This window comes from Micropterus salmoides, unplaced genomic scaffold, assembly GCF_014851395.1.
Source record: "Micropterus salmoides isolate LMB-PRFRI ecotype aquatic unplaced genomic scaffold, ASM1485139v1 Ms_hic_scaffold_7, whole genome shotgun sequence".
Taxonomy (NCBI): domain Eukaryota; kingdom Metazoa; phylum Chordata; class Actinopteri; order Centrarchiformes; family Centrarchidae; genus Micropterus; species Micropterus salmoides.
Window position 1 is genome coordinate 9,087,832 of NW_024044459.1, and position 24,745 is coordinate 9,112,576.

General features: G+C 39.4%; 1 protein-coding gene across 3 annotated transcripts; it reads left to right on the plus strand.

Moving 5' to 3' along the window:
* The first annotated feature begins 345 nt into the window (after window positions 1-345).
* Window positions 346-11,549, plus strand: LOC119891930 (P2X purinoceptor 4-like). 3 transcript variants are annotated; one of them, XM_038703926.1, is made up of 13 exons: window positions 346-562; window positions 1,176-1,323; window positions 1,405-1,476; window positions 1,578-1,650; window positions 2,545-2,641; window positions 3,398-3,478; window positions 3,989-4,124; window positions 4,641-4,777; window positions 5,267-5,357; window positions 6,362-6,427; window positions 8,279-8,383; window positions 8,534-8,641; window positions 9,791-11,549. In XM_038703926.1, exons 1-13 carry the CDS (start codon window positions 441-443, stop codon window positions 10,307-10,309), a joined length of 1,755 nt encoding a protein of 584 aa, XP_038559854.1. In that variant the 5' UTR covers window positions 346-440; the 3' UTR covers window positions 10,310-11,549. The 3 variants fall into 3 exon arrangements, with proteins under 3 accessions (XP_038559854.1, XP_038559855.1, XP_038559856.1); XM_038703927.1 differs by having other exon boundaries at window positions 398-562; window positions 1,561-1,650; XM_038703928.1 differs by having other exon boundaries at window positions 398-562; window positions 1,564-1,650.
* The last annotated feature ends 13,196 nt before the right edge of the window (window positions 11,550-24,745 follow it).

A 24,745-nucleotide genomic window follows, 5' to 3' on the forward strand; every position in this document is an offset into this window, starting at 1 on the left:
TTTCTTGTGTATTTGTGACACTTTTATTTGTGCTTCCATTTCTATTTTTCATTTATTTATTTTCAGGGGTTTATGTTTTACTTGTCTGGGCTTTACTTGTTTTATTGGTCCTGTGTGATTAAATTGTTGTTTGTTTTACTGGCGTTGTTTTTGAGTAGAGACCCAGAGGACTACTTTGTGGAGGCAAATGGGAATAAATAATAAAGACATATTAAGTAGATTAAAACAGTTGCTTTTCCGTTGATCCTCTTACGTTACAGTAAACTGTGTGTGTGTGTGTGTGTGTGTGTGTGTGTTGCAGCGGCAGTGATTATATTGGACGTGAGAGCAGCTGCAGGAGTCTGGACATGTGACCCTCCACACAGGAAGAGGAGTCAAGAAATGAGTCAGAGATTCCTCCACACGAAAAATCCGATTCACATCCAAGCAGCAGCAGCAACATGCCGGGCTGTGGGGTTCTCGGTCTCTGTCAGTATGAAACCAAGAAGCTGGTCCGGATTCAGAGCGTCCGGCTCGGCTCCCTGAAGTGGACTCTGAACGGATGCATTCTGCTGTTTATCTGGTGAGTGAAACAAGTGACATGTTTCAGCCCCGCAGCGGCTGCCTCTTAATTATTCAGTCAGAACAGGTTCCGTTAAGTCCAGTTAAAGCTGAAACAGATTTAGACAACTACATCGGCTGCCATGTCTGTCAAAGGAGAGGGATGGATACGTTAACCCTGACAATTTTAAGTGGTCATTGATAAGGCTGTTTATTTGTGTTTAAATTAACTGGACTGCCTTTTGAGGATATGCAGCATAAAAAGTCCTTCAAAAGTATGTAAAATTCGTTTAACCTTTTCATCGCTAAATCTGCACACAGTTTGTTAGCTTTGTTTTGTTATTTTATTTTTTTATTTTCTAGTTTTGTTTTATACTGTGACCCCACGGTCAGAATTGAGACACCAGAAGCCAATACGGACCCAGGCTTGTTACAGAGCAAATGATTAATGTGTTAATGGAGGAAATGGTCTGGAGATTAATTGGTTGTGAAAACAATCAGTTGCATCCCTAAACATGACTTTTACAGTCTAAAGGGTCAAGCTACTGTACAAAACATCCTAAATACCCCATAATTCAATTTGATAGATGTATTGAATTTGCTTGAATTGCTAATTTTTATTTTTTATTTTGCAGTATTATGATGCTGTGGAACAGGAAGTACCAGGAGTTCGACCTGGTGGTGAGTTCTGTCACTACCAAGGTAAAGGGTGTAGCTCAGATCCACCTGCCAAACATCGGGGACATGGTCTGGGATGGCGTGGACTACAGCGGGCCCTCACAGGTAGGAGCTTGGTCTTCTGTCCTCTTTGGCAAAGAGGAGAATTTAAAGATGTGGTGTTTTTTGTTTTTTTTCTCCTTTCAGGACAAAAACTCCTTCTTTGTGGTGACCAACATCATAGTGACAGAGAATCAGAGGCAGGGAAAATGCGCAGAGGTGCTTGTTGTTGTTGTTGTTATTATTATTATTATCAATACAAAGATTTAGATGAAAAGTTAGCAAAACTTTCTTATTTTGCAGCAGTGTTTATATTCCAGGTTCCCCTCAAAGGCAGATTGTGTCGGACAGATAAGGACTGTGAGAAAGGAGGCTGGGATCATTTGAGTCACGGTACAGTAACTTCTTCTGTACATTAACATGCACACAGGAAACCAGAGAAGCAAGGTACTGTATGAACCTGGGCCCTGTTCTTCAAATGTGGATAACATGCAGTTACCAGGCTAATACAAAAGTCTTGTTTGCTGTGTTCCTGCGTTCTTACAGATGTTGCTTTTTTCTACATTGTACTCCCCAGTATTTCCACTGCTTTCACTCACAGATTTCCAGTGAATGTGTTTGTGTTCAAATGACAAATTCCCATTTCAATGTCAAATTAAATGCCGAATGTTCTGCCTCCATTGGTCCTTTAACAGTCAGAATCTTTGAGTTGAGTTCACCGTGAAACATCTTTGTCATGGTCCAGCTAGCTGAGCTGCAGTTACTGATAGCAGATTCGGGCTTAAAGACTTGTTCTGACAACATTTCCAGATAAAGAAGAACCAAAACAATCCAGACTCATGTCAAATCGTCAGTTCTAATCTGGATAACTTTGTTATCCACGTATAAAGAACGGGGGCCCTGTTACTGTTAATCCTGGTACAAAAACAGCGGAACTTTGTGAGTTTCAGTTTTGGATGGACTTTAAATGGAGTTATTTTGAATAGGACGATCTCAACACTCTGCTGTCACAGCAAGACTTTCTTTAAGTGTGTTGGTACCAGTTAACACCTGTCTCCACAAGAAGCAGTGGAATTTATCATTCATGTGTTGCAGTTGTAGCTTCAGCCAGTGGTACAGAATCTCTAAGCTCTGTGCTAAATTAAAGTGTTGGTTGATAAACGGACACAGTTAACACCACATCAGCTGCTGCAGAAATCAAACCTACAACTTTTCAAACTCAGTTATGTCTGAATAGAGTTTAAATGCAGCACTGTTCAGTTGTTTGTTTTGTTTTAACTTCTGCAGGGATTCAGACAGGATCGTGTGTGAAGTTTGATGTGTTGCAGAAAACCTGTGAGGTGTCAGCGTGGTGTCCAGTTGAAAACAAGACGAGCCCTCCGAGGTAAACCCTACTGTTTGGTTGTCAGATCAGGGCTGTCATGTCATGAAACATCTCCCTCAGGAATTTAACTTTATGATCCTATTGGCTACTTGGGGGCAGCGGTAACACGTTTTGAACACAACACATATCATTTAAGTTTATATGTTGAACTTGTTAGCAAACAGCTGCTTATTTGCACATCAGGCTGTTGCATAGCAACATTATAAGTCATTTGGAGTCGTGTTTGTGTCGCCTGGTAAATGCAAGTCCAGTTTTCACTCTCTTTTAGCTCAGTTTTTAGTCTCCACCAGCTCCTGAGGGCAATATCGGACTCTTCTCTGTGTCTAACTGTGTCTGTTTGCTGTAAAAAAAAAAAAATTAAAAACGAGACAGCAAATTGTTTCTGAAAAGTTTCAGTTGCTTTCTTTCTTTTTTGATGTGTTCCTGCAGATTTTTCACTGCCTTCAACAATTATATTTTTCTTTTGCTCCTCCATTTCTGTTGGGCGTTGTATTGTCCCTTAACAACACATCGAAAAATAAAAAACCCTTTTGTATAAAGTATGCGTATAGACTATTTAAAGTGTACTTTATTTTGTCACTTTTCTACTGTAAACACACTAGATATTCCAAACTTGCTTAGAACTTGTATCCAGTATTGTTTTGGAGCACAGCATCTCGTTCAAATGGAGGTACAGTAAAGTTCGGTCTGTTTCTGTTTAAAAAAATGTACTGTATTGACTCCAATGTATAATAGTTTGTATTCCCTATGATGCAGGCCTGCTATGCTAGCAGCAGCTGAGAACTTCACAGTCCTCATCAAAAACAACATCAGGTTCCCTGCGTTCAATTATATCCGGTGAGACTGCTTGCTGATTGATGCTACTGAGGCTACAAACTGATTCTCTAGTGATGGTGTTTTGTTTTTTATGCAGTGGGCCACAGCTGTGTCTGTACAGCAACAAGTTCCACATAGGTCGAAATTCACAATGTATTATTTAACAGACAATGTTGAAGACTCTTTATTTTTGGCCTGTTGAAGGAGGCTCCAACATCAAATCATTTTGCTTCGTTAATTTCTGTTTTGCAAACAACTGTCATAGATTACAAGTAACTGTCACTTCTATCACAAATCAAATTTTTTCACTGTTTTATCATATCTTGTTTGCATGTGATCATGATGAAAACAAGTTAAGTATTTCCTGCCTTGTTTTATTTTTAAATAAGAAAAGCCAGGAAAACCTTTAGAGCATCACAGGACACTAAAACTCTCAGCTGAAAACAGACTAATGCCATCTCTAAAGGGTTTGCTGCTCTTTGTCACTTCACTCCAGTGTTGGAGAAACTCTGACTTTGTTTTGCTTAACAGAAGGAACATTCTGCCACAGATGAACGACGCCTACCTGAGGAGCTGTCATAGAGGAAACGACTCGCTGTGTCCCATTTTCAAACTGGGAGACATCATTCGAGAGGCTGGAGAAAAGTTCTCTGTAATTGCAGTAGAGGTGGAGTTGCATGTTCAAATGTTTCTCACAACATGGCTCTTATTTTCATCGTTCTGGCCATCACTGAACTATGATAACATTTTATAGACTTTCACTGCTGAAATCTCAGGATGCAGCAACATTGCGAGACCAGTTTTGCTACACTTTCTCTTTTTGGGGTTTCTCTTAGTGAGTCATTTGTTATCCTGGTCAATAGATCAAATAAAGTTGAAATGAAACAACCCTGACAACCAAAAAAAAGGAAGTGTTACCACAGCAAACGTTCTTCAGTCTGCATGGATGAAAGTCAGCATTATTAGTGTGCCAGTAGATGTTAAAAACAAATTTCGATCCCTAGAAGAATTCCTAATTTATTTTCCGGTAATTAATTAGCTGATGTCTAGTCACTGTAAAAATCATCCTCCTCCTCCTAGTGAAAATCAACTTGTTTCAACTCTTTTCTACAAAAAAAGCTATCTGGGTTTCCCCTTAGCTGACTGACTTTTGTCTTGAATCCATTTCCTCTGTTGACCACAGGGAGGAGTCATCGGCATCCTGATCAAATGGGACTGCAACCTGGACCGGCTCATGCATCGCTGCCTGCCCAAATACTCCTTCAGACGGCTGGATGAGAAAGAGAGCAACAAGACGCTCTACCCCGGTCTTAACTTCAGGTGAACAAGGGTCAAAGGTCAAGTTTACCTTGTCAGATACTGTGTGCACATTCCTCATCAGTCAGGCCATTGTAGGAGCTTTGGTTATTTTTAGACTGAAGTTGCCAAAAGCCAAAAGTCTGTGCTAATGTTTTTATGGCTGTGAATTCACATGAGAAAAATTAAGCCTTTAGTGTTTCCCCAGTTGTATTTTTGTTGGCATGGAAACATTTATACCATCAAGAGGAACCTCTGTATAATAAACAATGGCTGGTTTGAAGTCTGTTCTGTAACTGTGGTTGAGGAGGACAGTGACTGGCTGATATGTGATGCGTAATAAAAGGTCGGTATCAGTAAAAAAACAAAAAAAAACAAACAAAACTGTATTAATCTAGTTTATTTCCGATTTGGGGTAAAAAATAAAAAATAAAAAAAAAAATCCTTCATTAAAGGCTCTTTTGTTGCATGAAGTTGCAGTGCCTCTTTCCTCATCTGCTGTTCTCTGCTCAGGTATGCAAAGTACAACACAGTAAATGGAGTGGAGGTTCGAACGCTGTACAAAGCATTCGGGATCAGGTTTGATGTCATGGTGTTCGGACAGGTGGGTTGGTTTAGTCCCCCCCCCCCTTTCAGAGTTTTCATTCATTTCCTTTTGTTTGTCTTTTTTCTGCTACAACAACTGGGTGTGGGTGTAAGGGCAACAACTATTTTTTTGGAAGACGGAAAAACATAACTGAATCGACCACTGGCGTGATATATTGTACTTGTGGCCAGAAAGTCAGGCGAAAGATCTGCACACTGTCCCGATAATCAACTCGTAGAAAGCTTCATGTAACAGAGCAATGGTTTGGATCTAATAGAGATCTTCGTCAGGCATTGTCAAATATACAACCACTTGTTGTTCTGCCTAATTGTGAGTTTTTCTATGTCCTATAGTAGCTTCCTGTGGATGATTTTTCCTTTAAATTAGTCTGATTTTTGATGTATTGGATTATATGTTCTTGTATAAAATTTGTCTCTATCTTTAGAGGTATTCTTTGTCCCCTATATGGGAGTATCAGACATACTCATTCAGCTCTGCTCTGATTGGTCCAGTCTGAGAGTAGTTGGCTCTAAATGTGATGAATGTTTTTGTGGCTCTGTTGCATTAAATTAGCCGGGAGCTGATTTTCAGGACAGTGTGCAGATCCTCTGTCTGACATGTGTTTGTCATTGTGGGCACACCCACTGTAGTGCAAAACTACATCCCTGCTGCACAGGTGGTGGGATAACCATGTTTTCACCACTAGTGGGCAGTGCAAGGCAGAATTATTAGCCTTGATTACAGGTTTGGACTTAATATTTTTAAACTTAAAGTTTAGGACTTTTGAATTTGCAGTAGGCCTTTGTGAAATTATGTCATGGATATTGCTTAGTTTTGTCCATTTTTATTTTTTGTTGTGGTTGAGAGGAAATTGTCCAAGGTGCCATATCTTATCAATAAAATAACTTGTTACTGATGCATTATATCTACTAAATCATCACCTTGGGATTTCTATAATTGTGTCTATAACTCTGAAGGAAAGTGTGGGGAAATAAAGAGTGACAGTTAGTTCTGTTTTCCAGGCGGGAAGGTTCAGCTTCATCCAGCTCATCATCTACATCGGATCAACGCTGTCATACTACGCTCTGGTGAGAGACCACACAGTGTCCATTCATGCATTCACCCTCCCTTAGTAACGAACATAGTGGCAATCAGTGTTAGAGTCCAGAGTGGGACTTTCAATGGTGGCTGCATCTGGACAATCTGACTGAATTTCACTGTAGTGTAAAGATTAAAATAAAGAACAGAAAAGAAGTGAGATGAAATCCACTGTGGACTATGGCACATTATATTCTAAAGCAGTGGTGGAAAGTACATTTACTCAAGTACTGTACTTAACTACAAATGTGATGTACTTTATTATGTTTCATGCTAGTTTCTAGTTTTACTGTCACATGTCAGAATGAAATATTGTACTTTTTACTTCACTACATTTATCTGACAGCTTTAGTTGCTAGGTAGTTTATAAATAAAGATTTTTTTCACACAACATATGAAGAGTTTATAAAATATGATGTTTTGCTATAATTAAACTAACCAACAGTTTATACAAGTACAGCAGACAAGATTAGAGGACTAATCTATTAGTCAATTGACAGCTGTGACTGCATTTCTCACAATTTTCTGAATTTTTACAAACCAAACAATCAGTCAATTTTAATGGAGAAAATAATCTGCAGATTCATCCATAATGAAAGTAATTATTAGCACTCACAACTACATTTATAGAGGAGGAACATTCACTTAAGCAACATTTTTAATGCAGAGCTTTTACTCATAAGAGTTTACAGTGCAGTATCAGTACTTTCACTTCTTTTCAAGGATCTGAATACTCCTCCACTGTTGCCATACAGTGATGAATCATAAGAGTGAAACCACATTAGGAAATCATGGAGGAGGAAGTGTCTGGTGTAACTGACCAGTTTCAGTCTTTACGTTTCACTGCTGTCTGTGACACTTTAATACTGGTTGTTACTGTTAGCATAGACTCCAGTCTAGTTCCATACACTTCACTGAGAAACCACAGTATTAGACTGAGTTACAATTTAAAAACCTAAATAAATATTAAAGCGATTGTTTGACATTTTGGAAAAAAGATTTACACAGGAAGATCGATACACTCTATTATCTGTGTGTTTAGCTCAGTACAAATACTGGAAACCAGGGAGAAACGGCTAGCCCCAAATATGAGGGAGGCATCCTTCTCATCTAACTCTTGGCAAAAAGCCACATAGGTGTATTTCCCTAAATGTTGAACTATTCATTTTTTTCACTTTCATTTTTATTTTACAACAACAACAACAGGGGACATGTCAGAACGATGTACACACACGGTCAAATTAAATACAACAATGTGTCAGTCGAGACAAACACATACCTGTTTTAAAGCTGTAATATTTTATTACGCCTGGATGAGCATGAGAGAGAGAGACTTGCTGTGGGGGGGGGAACCCAAACTTTTCTTTGGACAGTGAAGCTGGAGTTTTTCTTGGAGGCTGGATCAGTTAGAGGAGCTTCAGCTCTGATTGGTGCTGCACAATACAATTGTCTCCTGAGCAGCAGTACAGAGAAAGCTGAACTCACCAAAGTCAGACAGCTTTTTTGGATTTCAATTTGATATGAAAACGGTGTCTCCACAACAGCTGACAGTGACCTTTGCACCACTACCACCATCACACAACGAGCTGTTACATTAAATCTGAAGTCAGAAATCTCAAATATTAAACGCTTATTTCTTAAGTGCAAATATTCTGCCCTGATTTAATCAGTTTATTTTAATAAAATAAAGTCATGTTTGGTGTTAAATCACAGGTATGTTGACACATCTGTATCGCTGATTGGTAATGCAGGTGATGTGAAGCAGTTATGAGTGTTGTAGATGAGGTGTGAGCTCCTGACTGACGGCCTCACGTGATACTCTGCATGTCTTTTTCCTTCAGACAACCATGTTTATCGACTGGCTGATTGGAACCAGCTGTTACTCGGCAGAGGTCGGACAAGACTACTCGGAGAGGAAAGTGGAGTCAGTCCAAGACAAACAGAAGGTGATGAATGGTTTGATAAGACTGACGATGTGATATTGTATATTCTGTAGCTGTTTAAAACAAAACATTTAATACAATTGAAACACTTTCTCATGCTGAAATCAGCTAGTTTATGATCATTCTGAATATCCTGATGTGACTATGTTGCAGTGCATCCTCTGTGTGTCCTACGTTGATGAGGACAACATTCGACTGGTGAAGAGATCACAGAAGAAAAGTTTACAAGACCTCAAACCAACGTCTGTTAAGCCACGCAAGGTAAACCTGCTGCAGAGAGGCTAGATCAGAGAATTCACATGCAGAAACGGTCAGTTTTTTACTTATAAAACACAATGAAATTAAGACCTAAAATCTCTCTTACTTCAAATAAATTGAATGTTTCTAGGTTGAAACATCAACGGGATTGATGAGATTTATTTGAAACCAAATATTTTAGCATTATTTTAGACTTGCAGATTCAGCATTAAGCTTTTCTAGACATTACATTAAAATAGAGTTGGGTGATTATGGCCAATAAACATTTCGCAATATACTGTATATAATATGCACAATGATGCAGCCTATCAACATTGTGCATATTATATTTACTGGCTGAGCTTTCCCCTTTTAAAGAAGGTGGCTTTGAAGGTCTTTCCTGGTGTGTGAGGGGTAGTTAAGTTACTTTAGTCAGCTATAATGTGTGTAGATAAGCTCAGGATGCAGTTACTGAAAGGCCATGTGTTTGCTGCCACAGAAAATAAATTTAAAAAGTATCTGTGTGTACGTTACAACGGCATCTTCTACTCTTCACAGCAGAGTTGATCCAGACTGTGAAAAGCTAGCTAGTTAGCAGCTAAAAGTCAGGCTAAAGTCAGTTAAAATATCCTAAAACCAGAGGTCTCCCAAACATGCCTTGGAGTTTTAGAGCTGTAAACCACAGTAGAGAAATTACAGCGATCAGATGATTGATCACGTTTTCTCACAGCGAAGAAATCAGTGACCCATAGCTGCTAGCTAATTTGCTTTTCATCGTTTTTACATACAAGACCAGCGAAATAGTGAAATCTTAAATATAACTATATGGTCATCTGCTGTATCACACATAATTAATATTCTAATAAATCAAATATATTTGACATATATCCCCCAGCCCTACATTTGAAGTGAATTATGCTGCTGGGCTGTTTTTGTCTGAATGCAAAGCAAAAACGCATAAAAACAGAAAACATAATTTTTTACTTTGAATGGCCAAAGAGCAGTTTTTGAGTGTCAGTTTGGATTATTGTTGTATTACTTTGGCCAATATTAAAAATGAGTGAGTAATAGGTTTTGTAATTTAGCTGAATCATTTTAAAACATGCACAATTTATTTTTTTTTTTTGGCTCAATCTTGCCATTGACTTCAGTGTTATATTCTTGTCCTGATAGGTGGACACAGGACACCTGAGAGCCGTTCTCTCTCTGCTACAACCGGGTGAAGGCCTGGATCATGACTCTCAGCCTCCCCTTCATCATAAACCCGGTCCGAACAACAACGACCCACATCGTCCAGCCTGGTGTAAGTGCGACTGCTGCATTCCCTCCTCTCTCCCTCAGGAGGAGCTGTGCTGCCGGCAGAGCAGCGGTGCCTGCATCACCTCGTCTCCTCTGTTTGAGCAGCTTGTGTTACGTCGCTCCTTGCTAGAGGCCGTCCTTCTGTATCAGGACCCTCTGTCTCCACCCGCTGATAAAGGCCAGACTGCTGCCCTGCGTCACTGCGCCTACAGACAGTACATCAGCTGGAGGTTTGGGGTCCCACCTAAGGACACCCACCCTGCTATCCCCAGCTGCTGCGTGTGGAGAATCAGGGAGGCATACCCGAGCCCGCACAGAGAGTACAGCGGCTTCAGACCAGGCCTCCATATCCACCTGGCGTCCATGCAAGCCTGTGCTAATGGAGAGCTGTGAGGAGCATTTTCATTACAGAGCAAGGATTTCCCCACTATCTGACCTACTAATAGCGTTCTTATGTTAGATTTGCCTTACAAAGCCAAAAATGCAATTTACTTTACTCAACTGTGCAGCAAATAAAAATAAATCAGTTTTTGTCAGCTTGCATTCGGTCCGAAGGGGAAAAACCTCCCTGGCCAATAAATAACTGCATTTTCTAAGATTATCTGTGAAGTCATTTGGCTGCTTAGTAAAAATTTCTATGAAGCAATTTTTCTTAGTTTCACTCCCTTTAAGCAGCTTTTTAAACTTTTTATAGGGCAGAAAAATATCATTTTTAACTTCACTCAACATGCTCAGAAAAAAGAATGTGTTTACATTCGTAATCTCATATGGAAAGATTAAGAGGTTGGTTCCTACATAGGGTGACCAGATGAGAATGGGTAAAATTTGGGACGGGGGGGGCGGCTACCAGTACATTGAGTGTGAACAATGAACATTAACGCACGTGAAAATCTGTATACTATACAAACAAGGTACACTGTATTGATCAGTGAACTTGGTGTTGGTGGGTGTTCTTTTTTACTTTGGACAGGGCCAGTCTAGCTGTTTACCCCTGCTTCCAGTCTATGCTGAGCTATGCTAACTACATCTGGGCCACTTCCAGTCCTGACAAAACATAGCAAAACGAGATGCCAGCAGTCTGATCCTTTCTGCACATGGGCAAAAGTGGTGAATCAAAGGAAGTTACTGCAAATGTGCCTGTTCAAAATACTCAAACCACATCTCTCAAATCAAGTTTACAAAATGGGTTTTAATCATTGTAAATCTAATAGTTCACTGTTATGTCATAGGGGAAACCTTGTTGGACAGTAGTAGTAATTTGCAATTTCTAACTGACTGTGGGAGGTATGGGGAATTGCTTAAAATATGAAATTAGGAAATTTACAATTAAATTTAGCAAGGAGTTAGCCAAGATCAAAAATAGAGAATTTAATAAACGGACACAGCTGAGAGTTGTTAAAAATCAGGGGGGTGGACAGACATCCGTTTCCAGTCTTAATGCTAAGCTGACCGGCTGCTGGCTGTAGCTTCATATTTACTGTACAGGCATAAGAGTGGCATTGATCTTCTGATTTCAGAATTAATGAATTTCCCAAAATGTTGATCTTTTCCTTTTGATGCTCAGACGCGAGATTGATACCAATCTTTTGATTTCACTCTTGACAATAAAAGAAAATAAACCTACCTACCGAAACATGTAGAACTAAACCCTTTCTGTGTTTAGTGGGTCTGAAAGTACTATTGAAGCTCCAGTTTCAGGGATTAGAGCGGGATGTAAAGTCAGTTTCAGAGATGATGAGCAACTGCTCTGGCTGAGAGAAGGGGAAAATACCTCTAATGGTCCAAAATAAGTACCTGTGGCTCCAGACAATGATAAGAAGCTTCATTTATCATAAGGCAGGAGTAGGAGGTCATACAGGAACCATAATCCCTGCTGTTTATGAAAGCATTCACTTTGTGTTACAACACACACACACAACCATCTAAACATGTTTTGTTGCCAAAATCACACAATACATATTTGCAGTCCTCCATAACACAGAATGTAAAAAGTGACCCTGTTTTTAAGATAGTCTACCATCCAGATAACAATGCTGTTCTGCTGGTTGGCCTTTTTTACAGCTTGGATTAAAACTTCAGTCGCATCCTCAGCACAGTTTATTGTGGAGTCGCACAAGGCTCCATTTTAGGCCCAGTTCTGTTTTCAGTTTACTTCCTACCAAAAGACCACATCACCCAATCACTGAACCACAATCAGGCGCATGTCTTGCTCAAGGACGTTTCAACATGTACTGTCGTCTACATCCGGGGATCAACCTCCCCACCTGCTATTAGTGGATAACCTACCTGCTGAACAACAGCCAGTGATGGCCAGTGGGGTATAGACATGAAGGGTTCAGCAGTAGCAGTAGTAGTAACAGCCATAGCTGTGTGATTTTTGGGATGTCAATGTTGGTTACTGTGGTGCTGAAATATGTCAACCACTATTGGATGTATTGCCCTTTTGAGGTTGACATTGGTGGTTTTGAGTAAAATATCTCAACTAGTGGATTGCCATGAAATTTGGTTTAGACATTCATGATCCCATCATTATGAATTCTCAGGATTCATCTAGCGCCATCATCAGAAAATCTTAATGTGGCCAATACTTTGGTTTATGACCACATACCTGCAAAATGAATGATAGTCCCATTAGCCTCTACCGCACATTGTATTTAGTGGTAAGTGTTAGCATGCCAACACATTAATCTAAGATGGTGAACTTTTACGTACTTTGTATACTGTTGGGTTGTAAGCTATTAATGAATCTTATTTCATAAGCTGATCATAGATACATCTTTAAAATAGTTGCCAGATAAATGAGGTGGAGAAAAAAATTGATTTTCTTCTGAAATGTAGAGGACAGTAGAATAAATGGAAAGTAGCCTACTTAAACAACCAACAATACATGTCTGAATATGATCAAATCTGCCGCTGGTTGGTGTAGCGTGGCCTTTGCTGCAGCTCAACGTTTGATTGATGCAAACAAAATAAATGTATTTCACGTAAAAATCTAGTTCAGCTTTAACAAACAGGCTTTACACAGAGCAACACTTCCTCTGTCAGATCTAGTACAATAGCAGCCTGAGTTGTATTAGCTGTTTGCACCCCAGGCCATTCATCAGGTGGCCTATTTGACATTTACGAGCACTTTCTACCCTTCGCTTTCCCAACTCTGGCTCCAGACCTCAACCATTGTTTTTATAAATGGTCCATTTGAACAAAAATAAGGGCTCTTTGTTAAACAACTCCAGGCCTGAAATAGCTCCTGATGACTTGTTTCAGCAGCAGGCATCCCTGTTTCCTCCCATAACTCATCCACTGACCCCTCACTGCTGCTTTGTTCACTGGAGGTTGAACAGGACCCACTGGTGGCTAATCTGTGAGCATGTGTCTTTTTGATTTCATTTTATTTTCAAAATGGCCTGTAATGACCTATTACTGTACAGGGGGGCTGGTTTCCACTAAATTAGATTGGCCTATATCCTCCATGAAGAAATGTATTTTAATAATGTGATGTGTGTGTTTTCTTTCCATGTCCACCAGACAGCTAAATATAAATAAATTACTGCTGTTGTTTCTAATTCTAATTGCTGACTGTGTTGACCCGCAGACTGTGAATGGATGCATGTGAAGTGTTAGTGGGGGGATGAAAGCCATTGTGGATGGATTATCAAGTGGAAGTGGAGGTGGAAGGATGATCTGACGCAGCGGCAGATTGGTTAATGGATGGATGGAGGATGAACGCATATACGGTAGACAGATTAAACGGATGGATGGATACATCAGTCAGTGCAGCTACATGACAATAAAAGTGTGTATTGTCTCTGCTGGACTAATCTTGTTTACCACAAAAAAACACATGTGCCTCATAGTCGAACAGTAGTTGCATTGTCTGTACTGTCGAGGAGGTTGCTCTGCACCGGTGGAGGTTTCAGTCACGCCAACATTTCTCTGAGGCAAAAGAATCTCATTGGTTGAGTTTAAAGGGGTGGATTAGTTTTTCCACCTAATGTGGGCTTCAGATGGAACTTTCATTACATTTTTGAAGTGGGCTACTTGTTATTTATTTGACAGCAATAGTTACTAGTTACTTTTTAAATTAATATTTTATATAAAACACATATGAAATGCTTGTGAAAAACAACACATAATCATAGATTAAATCAATGTTTCCCAATATTTCTGACTTACATACAATCTGTGTTGTGGCTTATTGCCATCTTTGTTAGCAGTTCCAGAGGGAAGTTTACTCTAAACTTCACACATGGTTTCATAAAAATAAAAAAAACTTTGCGGTTCAAGAGGTTAATTATCTAATAGTTCACAACAAAGCATAAAATTAAATACACATTTGTGTATTAGAACTTTGAGTTTTCTCTTTCCTCCCCCATTAATTGTCTCAAGAGTGAACAATTTCTTTTACCTTTGATACTTTAAATTTACATATTGTTGGTGATAATTTTGTGCTTCTACTTAAGTAGGATTTAAAATGCAGGACTTTTACTTGTATATTTGCATTTTTATCATTGTACTTACTAATTAAAGTGTCTGAATACCTCTTCCACCACTGATAAGGGAATGTTTCTGTCACAACATGATGCACTGTTGTTCATTTATCTTCCTCACAATCTCGCTGTTTTCATAACAGATGAAATATGACATTACAGATGAAAAATAATGGCAACATACCATCCATCCCCTTTGGCCTTTCGAGGAAATTTTTTTTACAGTTTCCCCTCTTAGAGTCAAAGTCAATACACATCACCCCCATGAACACAATAACAGTATGTTCTTACTGTATAAGCGTTAGTGGTTCAGTGAAAATATAAAGAGAGCCAAAACGTATTTTCACTCAATTTATTCTGTACCCAACAAGTTGGTTTCGAGTAAAACAGGAGGCTGGAGAAGTGACACTGAATTCTTTCTAACATACAGTATGTATCTTTATAGAGACAGATTCATCAATATAGTGCAAATAATGGGATATGTGGAGCTCAATATATATTAATTAAAGATTGGATCATAAAACATGATGAAGATAATGATGTAAAGTCAGTGTGGAGTCGCACATCACTTCTCTGTAGCTATGTTTGCTCAGAGATTTACTGGACTGAGTAAAAACAGGCAATAGGCAGTTTGTTCCCTGCAGTGTTTTTGGGACATGAGTTCAGCCTGAGGCCAGCAGAGTATACATACACCACAGACAGAAAACTGATTGCTAGCTTTCAGGATGATATTTTATTCAACAACTTTCACAAGACTAGCAGCGTATCTCAAATCCACAATACAAACAAATTATTTTTTTTATTTCAATATTTTGATTGGCTTCCCCCCCCACCTTTTTTGAGTGTCAGTGTAGACAGACAGGGAACGTGGGGAAAAAGAGGGCTACAACAAGGCTTACAAAAATATTGTAAATATGAAGAACATGAGTATTAAATATTAGGAAAGATGTGCTATATCTTTGTGAAGTTAAAACTAGTAGTGACATTTAAAAGTTGCAGTTTGACTGACGTCCGATGTAGAGCGTATAGGATCATTTAATTTTTTTTTATGTAGTATTGTACTTGAGTGTGTCAGTATAATGCTATTTATTACTACTATTTTTATATTACTTACACTATATTTATTTGACAGCTTTAGATACTAGTTACCTTGCACATGTCGATCATAAAAAAAAAAACATACATCAACAAACAAATGATATATTATTATAAGTTAAGCTACCCTACAGTATATAAAGTAATTAAAATGATCCCCTCCTTTATCAGCTGCAACATTAAAGTGATGTATCAATAATTTTAATCCAATAATATAATATATATGACTCTGAAATGGCCCATTCTGAAATCCTTAATACTTTTACTTTTGGTACTTTAAGCATATTTTGATGCAAATGCTACATTTGCCAAACCATACACACCGATGGGGGCAATATGACGATTTGAGATGGAGCTTGTGATCTAATGCGTCTGATGGGGGTCATTCCTATGTTCCCAGGGTCCTATGTCCCTTTAGAATGGGAACATGACAAAGTGTTACGGTTTGTGGTGTGGAGAAGGTTGGTGGACCCAAATGCAGGATGCAGAGCAGAGCAGGTACAGTTCAAAAAGGTTTACTGTGGCAAACAAAAGGCGAGCACACTTACTGGCAGAGTGGCTGAGATACATCCAAAGAATAAACACTCCAAATGAAACAGGTAATCCAAATGGGTACAGATCCAAGACAGACAGGGCAGAGATGAGACTAGCACAAAGCTACACATGACTGGACAAGGGCTGAACAGAAACACCACACATACTGTACAGGTGCTGGTCATATAATTAGAATATCATCAAAAAGTTGATTTATTTCAGTAATTCCATTCAAAAAGTGAAACTTGTATAATGTATACATTCATTCCACACAGACTGATATATTTCAAGTTTTCATTCCTTTTAATTTTCATGATTATAACTGACAACTAATGAAAACCCCCAAATCAGTATCTCAGAAAATTTGAATATTGTGAAAAGGTTCAATATTGAAGACACCTGGTGCCACATTCTAATCAGCTAATTAACTCAAAACACCTGCAAAGGCCTTTAAATGGTCTCTCAGTCTAGTTCTGTAGGCTACACAATCATGGGGAAGACTGCTGACTTGACAGCTGTCCAAAAGACGAGCATTGACACCTTGCACAAGGAGGGCAAGACACAAAAGGTCATTGCTAAAGAGGCTGGCTGTTCACAGAGCTCTGTGTCCAAGCACATTAATAGAGAGGCGAAGGGAAGAAAAAGATGTGGTAGAAAAAAGTGTACAAGCAATAGGGATAACCGCACCCTGGAGAGGATTGTGAAACAAAACCCATTCAAAAATGTGGGGGAGATTCACAAAGAGTGGACTGCAGCTGGAGTCAGTGCTTCAAGAACCACCACGCCTGGGCTAAAGACAAAAAGGACTGGACTGCTGCTGAGTGGTCCAAAGTTATGTTCTCTGATGAAAGTAAATTTTGCATTTCCTTTGGAAATCAAGGTCCCAGAGAGGAGAGGCACAGAATCCATGTTGCCTGAAGTCCAGTGTAAAGTTTCCACAGTCAGTGATGGTTTGGGGTGCCATGTCATCTGCTGGTGTTGGTCCACTGTGTTTTCTGAGGTCCAAGGTCAACGCAGCCGTCTACCAGGAAGTTTTAGAGCACTTCATGCTTCCTGCTGCTGACCAACTTTATGGAGATGCAGATTTCATTTTCCAACAGGACTTGGCACCTGCACACAGTGCCAAAGCTACCAGTACCTGGTTTAAGGACCATGGTATCCCTGTTCTTAATTGGCCAGCAAACTCGCCTGACCTTAACCCTAAAAAAATCTATTGGGTATTGTGAAGAGGAAGATGTGATACGCCAGACCCAACAATGCAGAAGAGCTGAAGGCCACTATCAGAGCAACCTGGGCTCTCATAACACCTGAGCAGGGCCACAGACTGATCGACTCCAGTTGGCCAACATTTCTAAAAACCCTTTTTTTGTATTGGTCTTAAGTAATATTCAAATTTTCGGAGGTACTGAATTTGGGATTTTCATTAGTTGTCAGTTTTAATCATCAGAATTAAATGAAATAAACATTTGAAATATATCAGTCTGTGTATAATGAATGAATATAATATCCAAGTTTCACTTTTTGAATGGAATTACTGAAATAAATCAACTTTTTGATGATATTCTAATTATATGACCAGCACCTGTATATACCAGTGATAATGACTAAGGCGGGAGCAACACAGGTGAAAGACATGAGGCTAACCAGACACAGAGAGACAGCAGGGAAAACAGAGAGACACCAATAAAGCCATAGGGAAACTAATAACCAGGAAGAAACAGAATATAAATAACTGATCCAGAACATAAGCATACAGATCACAAATATACCAATAAACTACAACTAAAAGGGAAAACAGACTGAACTAAGATTAAACAGAACTCAGCACAAACATGGACAAAATAATACAGAAGTGCACAGACCTGACACTAAACATGAACTAAACGAGAGAAACAGAGGCAAACAGAAGGACACATGAAACAATGGCAAAACCCAGAAACCCACAGGGAAAAAATACAACACATGGTCTCAATGGATCACATTCTGAAACGAGTCATTTCACTCGGGTTGCGACGGTCAAATTAATTGATCCACCATGTCACAGCCACCGTTTTGGCCGCTAGTAAAAGTTACTTCAAAGCACAGGGCACTTCCAGTCGGCTCGGAGGCATTGCGAGGCTACCCAGCCGACCAATCACAGAGCTTACGGTCTGCGTCGACTCGACGCGTAGTTACATTTTTGAGGAGGTGCACGTCAGGCGACGGCGTGGCCTCTGCATAGCCCCATAGCCTACGCTGTCACCTACGCCGTTGATTCAACGCAGAAGTATAAATTACACATACGGCATACCAGCCGTCAGAGCTAACACCTGCCACCACCTGCCAAGTGGACACAGGCAATAAAAAAGTGATTAGCACCTTCAACTTACAGATCTATTGTTTTCTGGCTTGTCAGCTCACTACTGTTTCTTTCTATCTATCTACACTTAAGACTTTACTCTTTTGATAAACCTTATAGTTAGGGCTGGCTCAGCTGAGTCCTGAACCATCCCTTAGATATGCTGCTGTAGGCCTAGACAACTGAAGGTTTTGTTTACATAATGTTTCAAGTAAATGTATAAAAAGAGTGAAACAGACCGGTATTGTATAACAAGATAATTTTTCATCAAACTATGAAATTACACATTTGATATGCTTGTAATTTATTATCCACAGTACAATCAAAGTAAGCTTTACTGTCTCCTAACCCACATAACAGACTGATCTGTTCCAGATCTAGGGCTATCTACCATGTGAAAGATAGTTAAACCCTTGTTCTGACTCCCCACAACCCAATGTTTTTGTTAATGGTGAAAAGATTACAGTTGTGTCTTACTTTAAATACTGTGGAATCATTATAGATTCAAAGATGACATTTAAAAAGCAGGTAAAAAAAAATCACCACCATGATTAAATTCAATTTGGCTAATTTAAGACATATCAGACCATATTTAACAACAGAGGCAGCCAACCTCTTTATGCATGCTGTGATCTTTTCCCATATAACATATGCTTTACAAGCTGGTCTCGAACAAACACTACAACTCTGAAACCAACTGAGTCACTGTACAAACAGACAACAAAAACTCTTGATAGAAAGGTTAACAGTTTCATCACTGTCACATAATAAAAAATACAATCTATTCAGTTTAGATTTTTTTTAAATTTGCAGATGCTTGCCTTGTTTACAAGGTGTTACACGGGCTAGCCCCTCCCCCACTTAAACAGTTCATAAAGCAGAAGGACAGCAGAGGTAGGGTAACAAGGGCAGTTATTAGAGGGGACTGTATTGTACAATACAGACGTAGTAAGTTTGGACAGACGGCGTACTCAGTTAGAGCTACCCGCTACTGGAATAGTTTTCCTGTTGAATTGAGAGAATGCAACAACTATTTAAGTTTTAAACATAAACTTAAGACTTGGCTTTAGGCACAACAGACTTGTAGCCACTAGCAATTTACATCATTTTAACATTTTTTACATACTGTACTTCTGTCACTTTTGTCATGTATTATCTTGTATTTCATCTTCTTGCAGTATTTGATTAGGCACTAGAGTGATGATACCTGGAACTAAATTGTTGTTTTTTTTGTTTTTTTTAGACATACTTTTATCTCTTTTGTGTAATGGAATTTCCTTGCAGTATTTTGTTGAAGCACTGTACTGTGTTGATGATGTTATGATTAATGATGGACATTAGTTAATTATAACCTGCTCAGGGACTACAGATGAAAATTAGCGGTTTAGCTAACTCTGGCACATTTACATTGAAGTTGAACTAGGGTGTTGATTAACGTGCACTGCCCTGTTAAATAAATAAATAAACTAAAAACTAAAAAACTAGTTGCTCCAGAGGCGCGCGACCTCTGACTTATATATATCAATTGTAAGTCGCTTTGGATGAAAGTGTGTCACACAAAGCGTGTCTGTTCTGCTTTGGTCATTTAGTTTTCAGTCATGTTATTTGTAGTCTTAGTCTTAGTATCTGTCTTATAGTATGTTGAGTTTTGGGTTCTATTGCCATTGTCCAGTATCTGTTATATAGTTAGTCTGTGTTTTGAGTTTCAGTTATTTCTTGTGTCCTGTTACTCTGTGCTTGTGCTGATTGGTTACTGTCTGTGTGTCTGGTTGTGGGGTTATGATCCGTTTAGTCATTATGACTTCGATCTTTCTGCTTTAGTTTTAGCGTTTACTTTTGTTCTGTGTACCTCTGTGTAATGTTGATCTTGTCTGCTCTGTGTTCTCTTTAATCTCAGCTTCAGTCTGTTTTTGGTTTTTGTTTTTTTCTGTTGGTTGTAGTTCTTGGTGATCTGTCTGCTTGTGTCTTTATTAGTTCATATTTTCCTCTGATCTGTTATGTAACCTGTGTTATGCCTGTTCCCCCAGAATTCCCCTGCCTGCTTGTGTTTTGAGTTCCAGTTGGATTCTTGTCATATGTCCTTGGTCTTTTGTACCCTGTATGTCTGTTTATCTGTATTCGTATTTCTCTTGCTATTTGTCTGTGGTCTTGTTGGTAGTTCTGTTAGTTTGGGCCTGTTTGGCATCTGTCTGTATTCCTGTCTGTTCATCAACCTGCCTGTCTGTATCTGTCTGCTGTCATTATTAGTATCACCTGTTTGTGCTCCCACCCTCTGTGTTAGCCAGTGCTTAAATGTTTGTTGCTTCTGTTTAGCTGTTGCTGGTTTGTTGTATGTATTTTTGCTCTCCGTGTGTCCGCCTGTTTCCTGCCTGTTCCTGATCCCTGTTTTTTGGAGTATTACCTGCTGGATAGTTTGTTATGTTAATAATGTTGAAAAGAAGCAAAATTTTCAGACAAAATGTTTTTAATCAATCAAAGTTTTAAAATAAGATTGATGAAAACAATGAATGGACATAAAGTTTGATAACCTCTTTTCCTGTAGGCTAAAAGCACGTGTTGACTGGAGAAAGTTTTCTAAAGAAATGTTGCTGCAGGGGACAGTACTATACTCCACATCTGGAACTGCATTTAACTGTTTATCTGTCTCAACTTAACAACTTCATGTCACCCTTTTCCCTTATCAGTTACGGTGTGCCTCAGGGGTCACTTCTTGGATCAATTATGTTTTCCATATATATGCTTCCCCTGAGCGATGTGATCCGTTGACTTGGCATTTCTTTTCATTGCTATTCAGATGAGACACCGTTGTACCTCCCTGTTAGCCCATTGACCTCAGCATGCTTCCCTACAGGACTGCATGGCTCATATAAAAATTGGATGTCAATAATTGTTCTTCAGCTCAGTTCTAACAAATCAGAAATCCTTGTTATTGGGCCACAATATGTCACTAAATAAATGCTATCTATTGGTCACCTGTCACAGCATATTCTGTTGCAAACCATCTTGGTGTCCTGTTTGATAGCAACATGTCAAAGCTTGTCCAGTCATGTTTTCATCACCTCAGAAATATTGCAAAAAAGAATTTGATCTAGTTTAGATTTTAGAGAAGCAGACTGCTGTACATGCTTTTGTGACACCTACGAATGTGTTGTCACAATAGTTAAGATATCTTGTGTAATAGCCTGTAAAAAAGGGGCATAATGTGAATGTATTTTGCACGGGGTTTGAGTAGTATTTTTGAGGATGTAATTGCTTAACGACGCCACAAGAGGAAGTATCCACTTATGTGAGCGCTAGTAGGGCTGCGCGGTGCTTCCGCTCCTCAGACGGAACAGCCTGCTGGACGATCACAAGTGACATCTCCTGTCTCTGCTTTTCCTGTACAAAACAGGACACTATCTGTTCACAGGTAACTCTTGCTTGAGGCCTGTAACGCTTATTTCTCGGGCCTAGATTATTTTATTTATTTTTTGCAACAGCCTCTTGTCTTATAGTAACATGTAAGATTTGGGGGTTTTGTTGTACGATTTGGCACCCTTACCGTTTCAGAGTGTAATTCACTGCTGAAAGCTAGCAAGGCGACAACTTTGCTAACACTATCAAACATCAAGCAAGTGCGACAACACAAGACGTAGCAAGATTAATGAATTGTCAGCTCGGTCTCTGACTTGGCTTTATTTTTTTTTTTTCTTAGCTTCCACTGTCAACATACTCTGTAGTCTCTCCATCTGCCATTAGCTCACATTATGTCCGTAGAGGTAATGCTAATCCTGGCTACGGCACAACACCGGCGCTGATAGGGTGGGCCATGTCATAAAAATGCACATTCTCATTAATAGCAGGTGGGTAAACTAGGGTGAAGAATCATACCATTAATACTGGGCACTCACTGCATAATTTTAGAAATGTTGTCTAATTCCAACTCTTACTGTTAAAGTAAATTGTCTGCAATGTCAAAATGCCAAAGTTCACAATTAATGCACTCACACTGTACGTTCCAATTGTCAAGCCACAACCCGAGGCCTCACACTGAACGTGTATATAGAAAATTAAACCGCCCCTTGGCATCTGTGGACCGTACTGGCTAGTCACAATTTTCAATAAAGATTTATTTGAAAGCCCAGAGGCAGTGAGAAGTTCTTTCGCCAACAATAATGCTAAGAAGAGAGAAATGTGCTGCCTTGATCATCTGTGCCATCCAAAAGAGGGGCAACCTTCCGGCTGCGTAACTTAAACCTGCATTCTCTCCACCGGCCAGCAGGGAGCGACTCCTCTGGTTGCAAAAATAATGGCAAAATGACCCTACTTCTCACTTGATTTATTACCTCAGTAAACACTTTCCTAATGAGTTTGTGAGCGCAATCATTAGTTTCAAGTCTTCAATTAAGCATGATGTCCATTTAGTAAATTATGCTCCCATTTAGGGGAAAATACACAATAAAGCAGAGTATGCTTTAGGGTAGGACTACCTTGTTATTGACAAGTCGCTATATATATATACTTATTCTTTCACCTGCAGTGTTGGCTTTTCCATATTACAATCCATCTCTAGTTCCCTCCATCATTCCCTCCTGCAGTGACCCATCATTAACAATTATCATATCTGAATCTTTTCAGCCTTTCTGGCATCAAACTGAGCCTTTTTAAGAGCCCGACCCTTCAATAAATTGACTGTATGTATTAGAGATTGTGAAAACGATGAAATTGTTTTCTAGTTAAACCAACTGGAAACTCTGAAATGAAAAGCTTTAAAATGTAATCAAATTGGCCACTTGACAAAAGCATTCAGTGTGTAGAGATGTAGAAACACATGTACAGTCTCATATGCAAACACCCTGTATAAACATGCATACTGGATGAACACATGCTGACACACATGATTACCGCACGCTCGCCAAAGTAACAAAATCACACTCTTCATATGCACACAGGCTTGCCATCATTCACACACAAGCACACCTCCCTCTCCCCTCGCTGCACACTTCAGCCGTGCTAATTGAGAAAATCACTCATGTGTGGGGAAGTGGCTGAGGTGTTTCAGATCTGCTATCCGTCAGCGCGCTAAGCCACGAAGCGCCGTCCAACAACAAAATCCAGCAACACTTTTTTCCCACTCCCTTTAGCACTGCACAGCATTGTCCTTAATCACAACCCTGAAATGAATCCAAGAGGCGTGAATTTAATTAAAATCTAAAATTAGTGCTCATCTGCCAGCTGTGTGTGTTGTGGTGGTGGGTTGCGTGCTGTAAGTGGAGGCCCTCGTTCATCTGATTTCAATGTGGGAATCTTTCCAGGGTGCCTTTAGCTGAAATTCCTGTTTTGAAAAGTGTGTTTAACCTACAGGGAGCCAGCTAATCTACAGCCCTCCATTTAAACAATGGAATGTAATTATAATTATTAAGTTATTATTATGGTTGGGTGAGCAGCTTACTGCCATATTGGGTTTCCTGTGTTGCAGTAGAAACTGCATTTGTGGTTTAAATCACATACTTCAGACTCACAAGGAATCAAACCTCAACCTTGTATGAGTATCGATGCCTTGCTTTGTGACAATGTGCCAGTGAATAGAGGTAGGGCTGCAATCATTTTGTCATTAATTATTTCTTTTGATCAATTAAATTTTCAAAATGTAGTTAAAATGATCCCAAGAATGTTCTGCATGTTTTCTCGATAAATGCTTAAAATAAAATTAACATAACCAGTAGGAGGTTTACCAATTGAGAGCCTTGTGTCTTCTTCACTCTACGCCGCTGACCACATGTTTTAGCGTGTGTGTGTGTGTGTGGCTGTGACAATAGTGAGTTACTGTTTGTATTGCTGTGTACATTCATGACGTGAAACACAGTGCAGCGCAACATGCGTGTAAATCTGACTAGCACAGGATCGTCACCAGTCACCAGTCATGGATCGACCTGAAAACACAGTGCCGATCGATTGGTGCATCTCTAACAGAAAGGTAATGTCATTTTTTTTTTTATAGTATATTTTAATTTCAGAGAAGGGCAGGTCAGCGAGAAGTCCGTAAACAGCTTTGATTCAGCTGTGGGCTACATGTTGGCAACATGGACTGGAGCAAGAGTTTCAGAGTGGTGAGTTATTAATCTGTAATAAATGTATTTTTCATTCATAAAGTTTTAACTGAGCTCTGTCTCTACATCACAGTAACAATGTTGAGTGCACTGACTGCCTGGAGGGAAGCTAGTGTTTGGAAGGGAGAGGAGAGGTGTGTGCTGCAGCTCACTGTTTTTCCACCGGTGTTCTTGAGGGCGTGTTGGAGTAGGCGCTTGGCGAGCGTTATATGAGGCGCATTTAGCTTTCATCCCTGTGACGTCACAGGGATGATAAGGGAAGCGGCTGGACTACAAATGAGCTGTT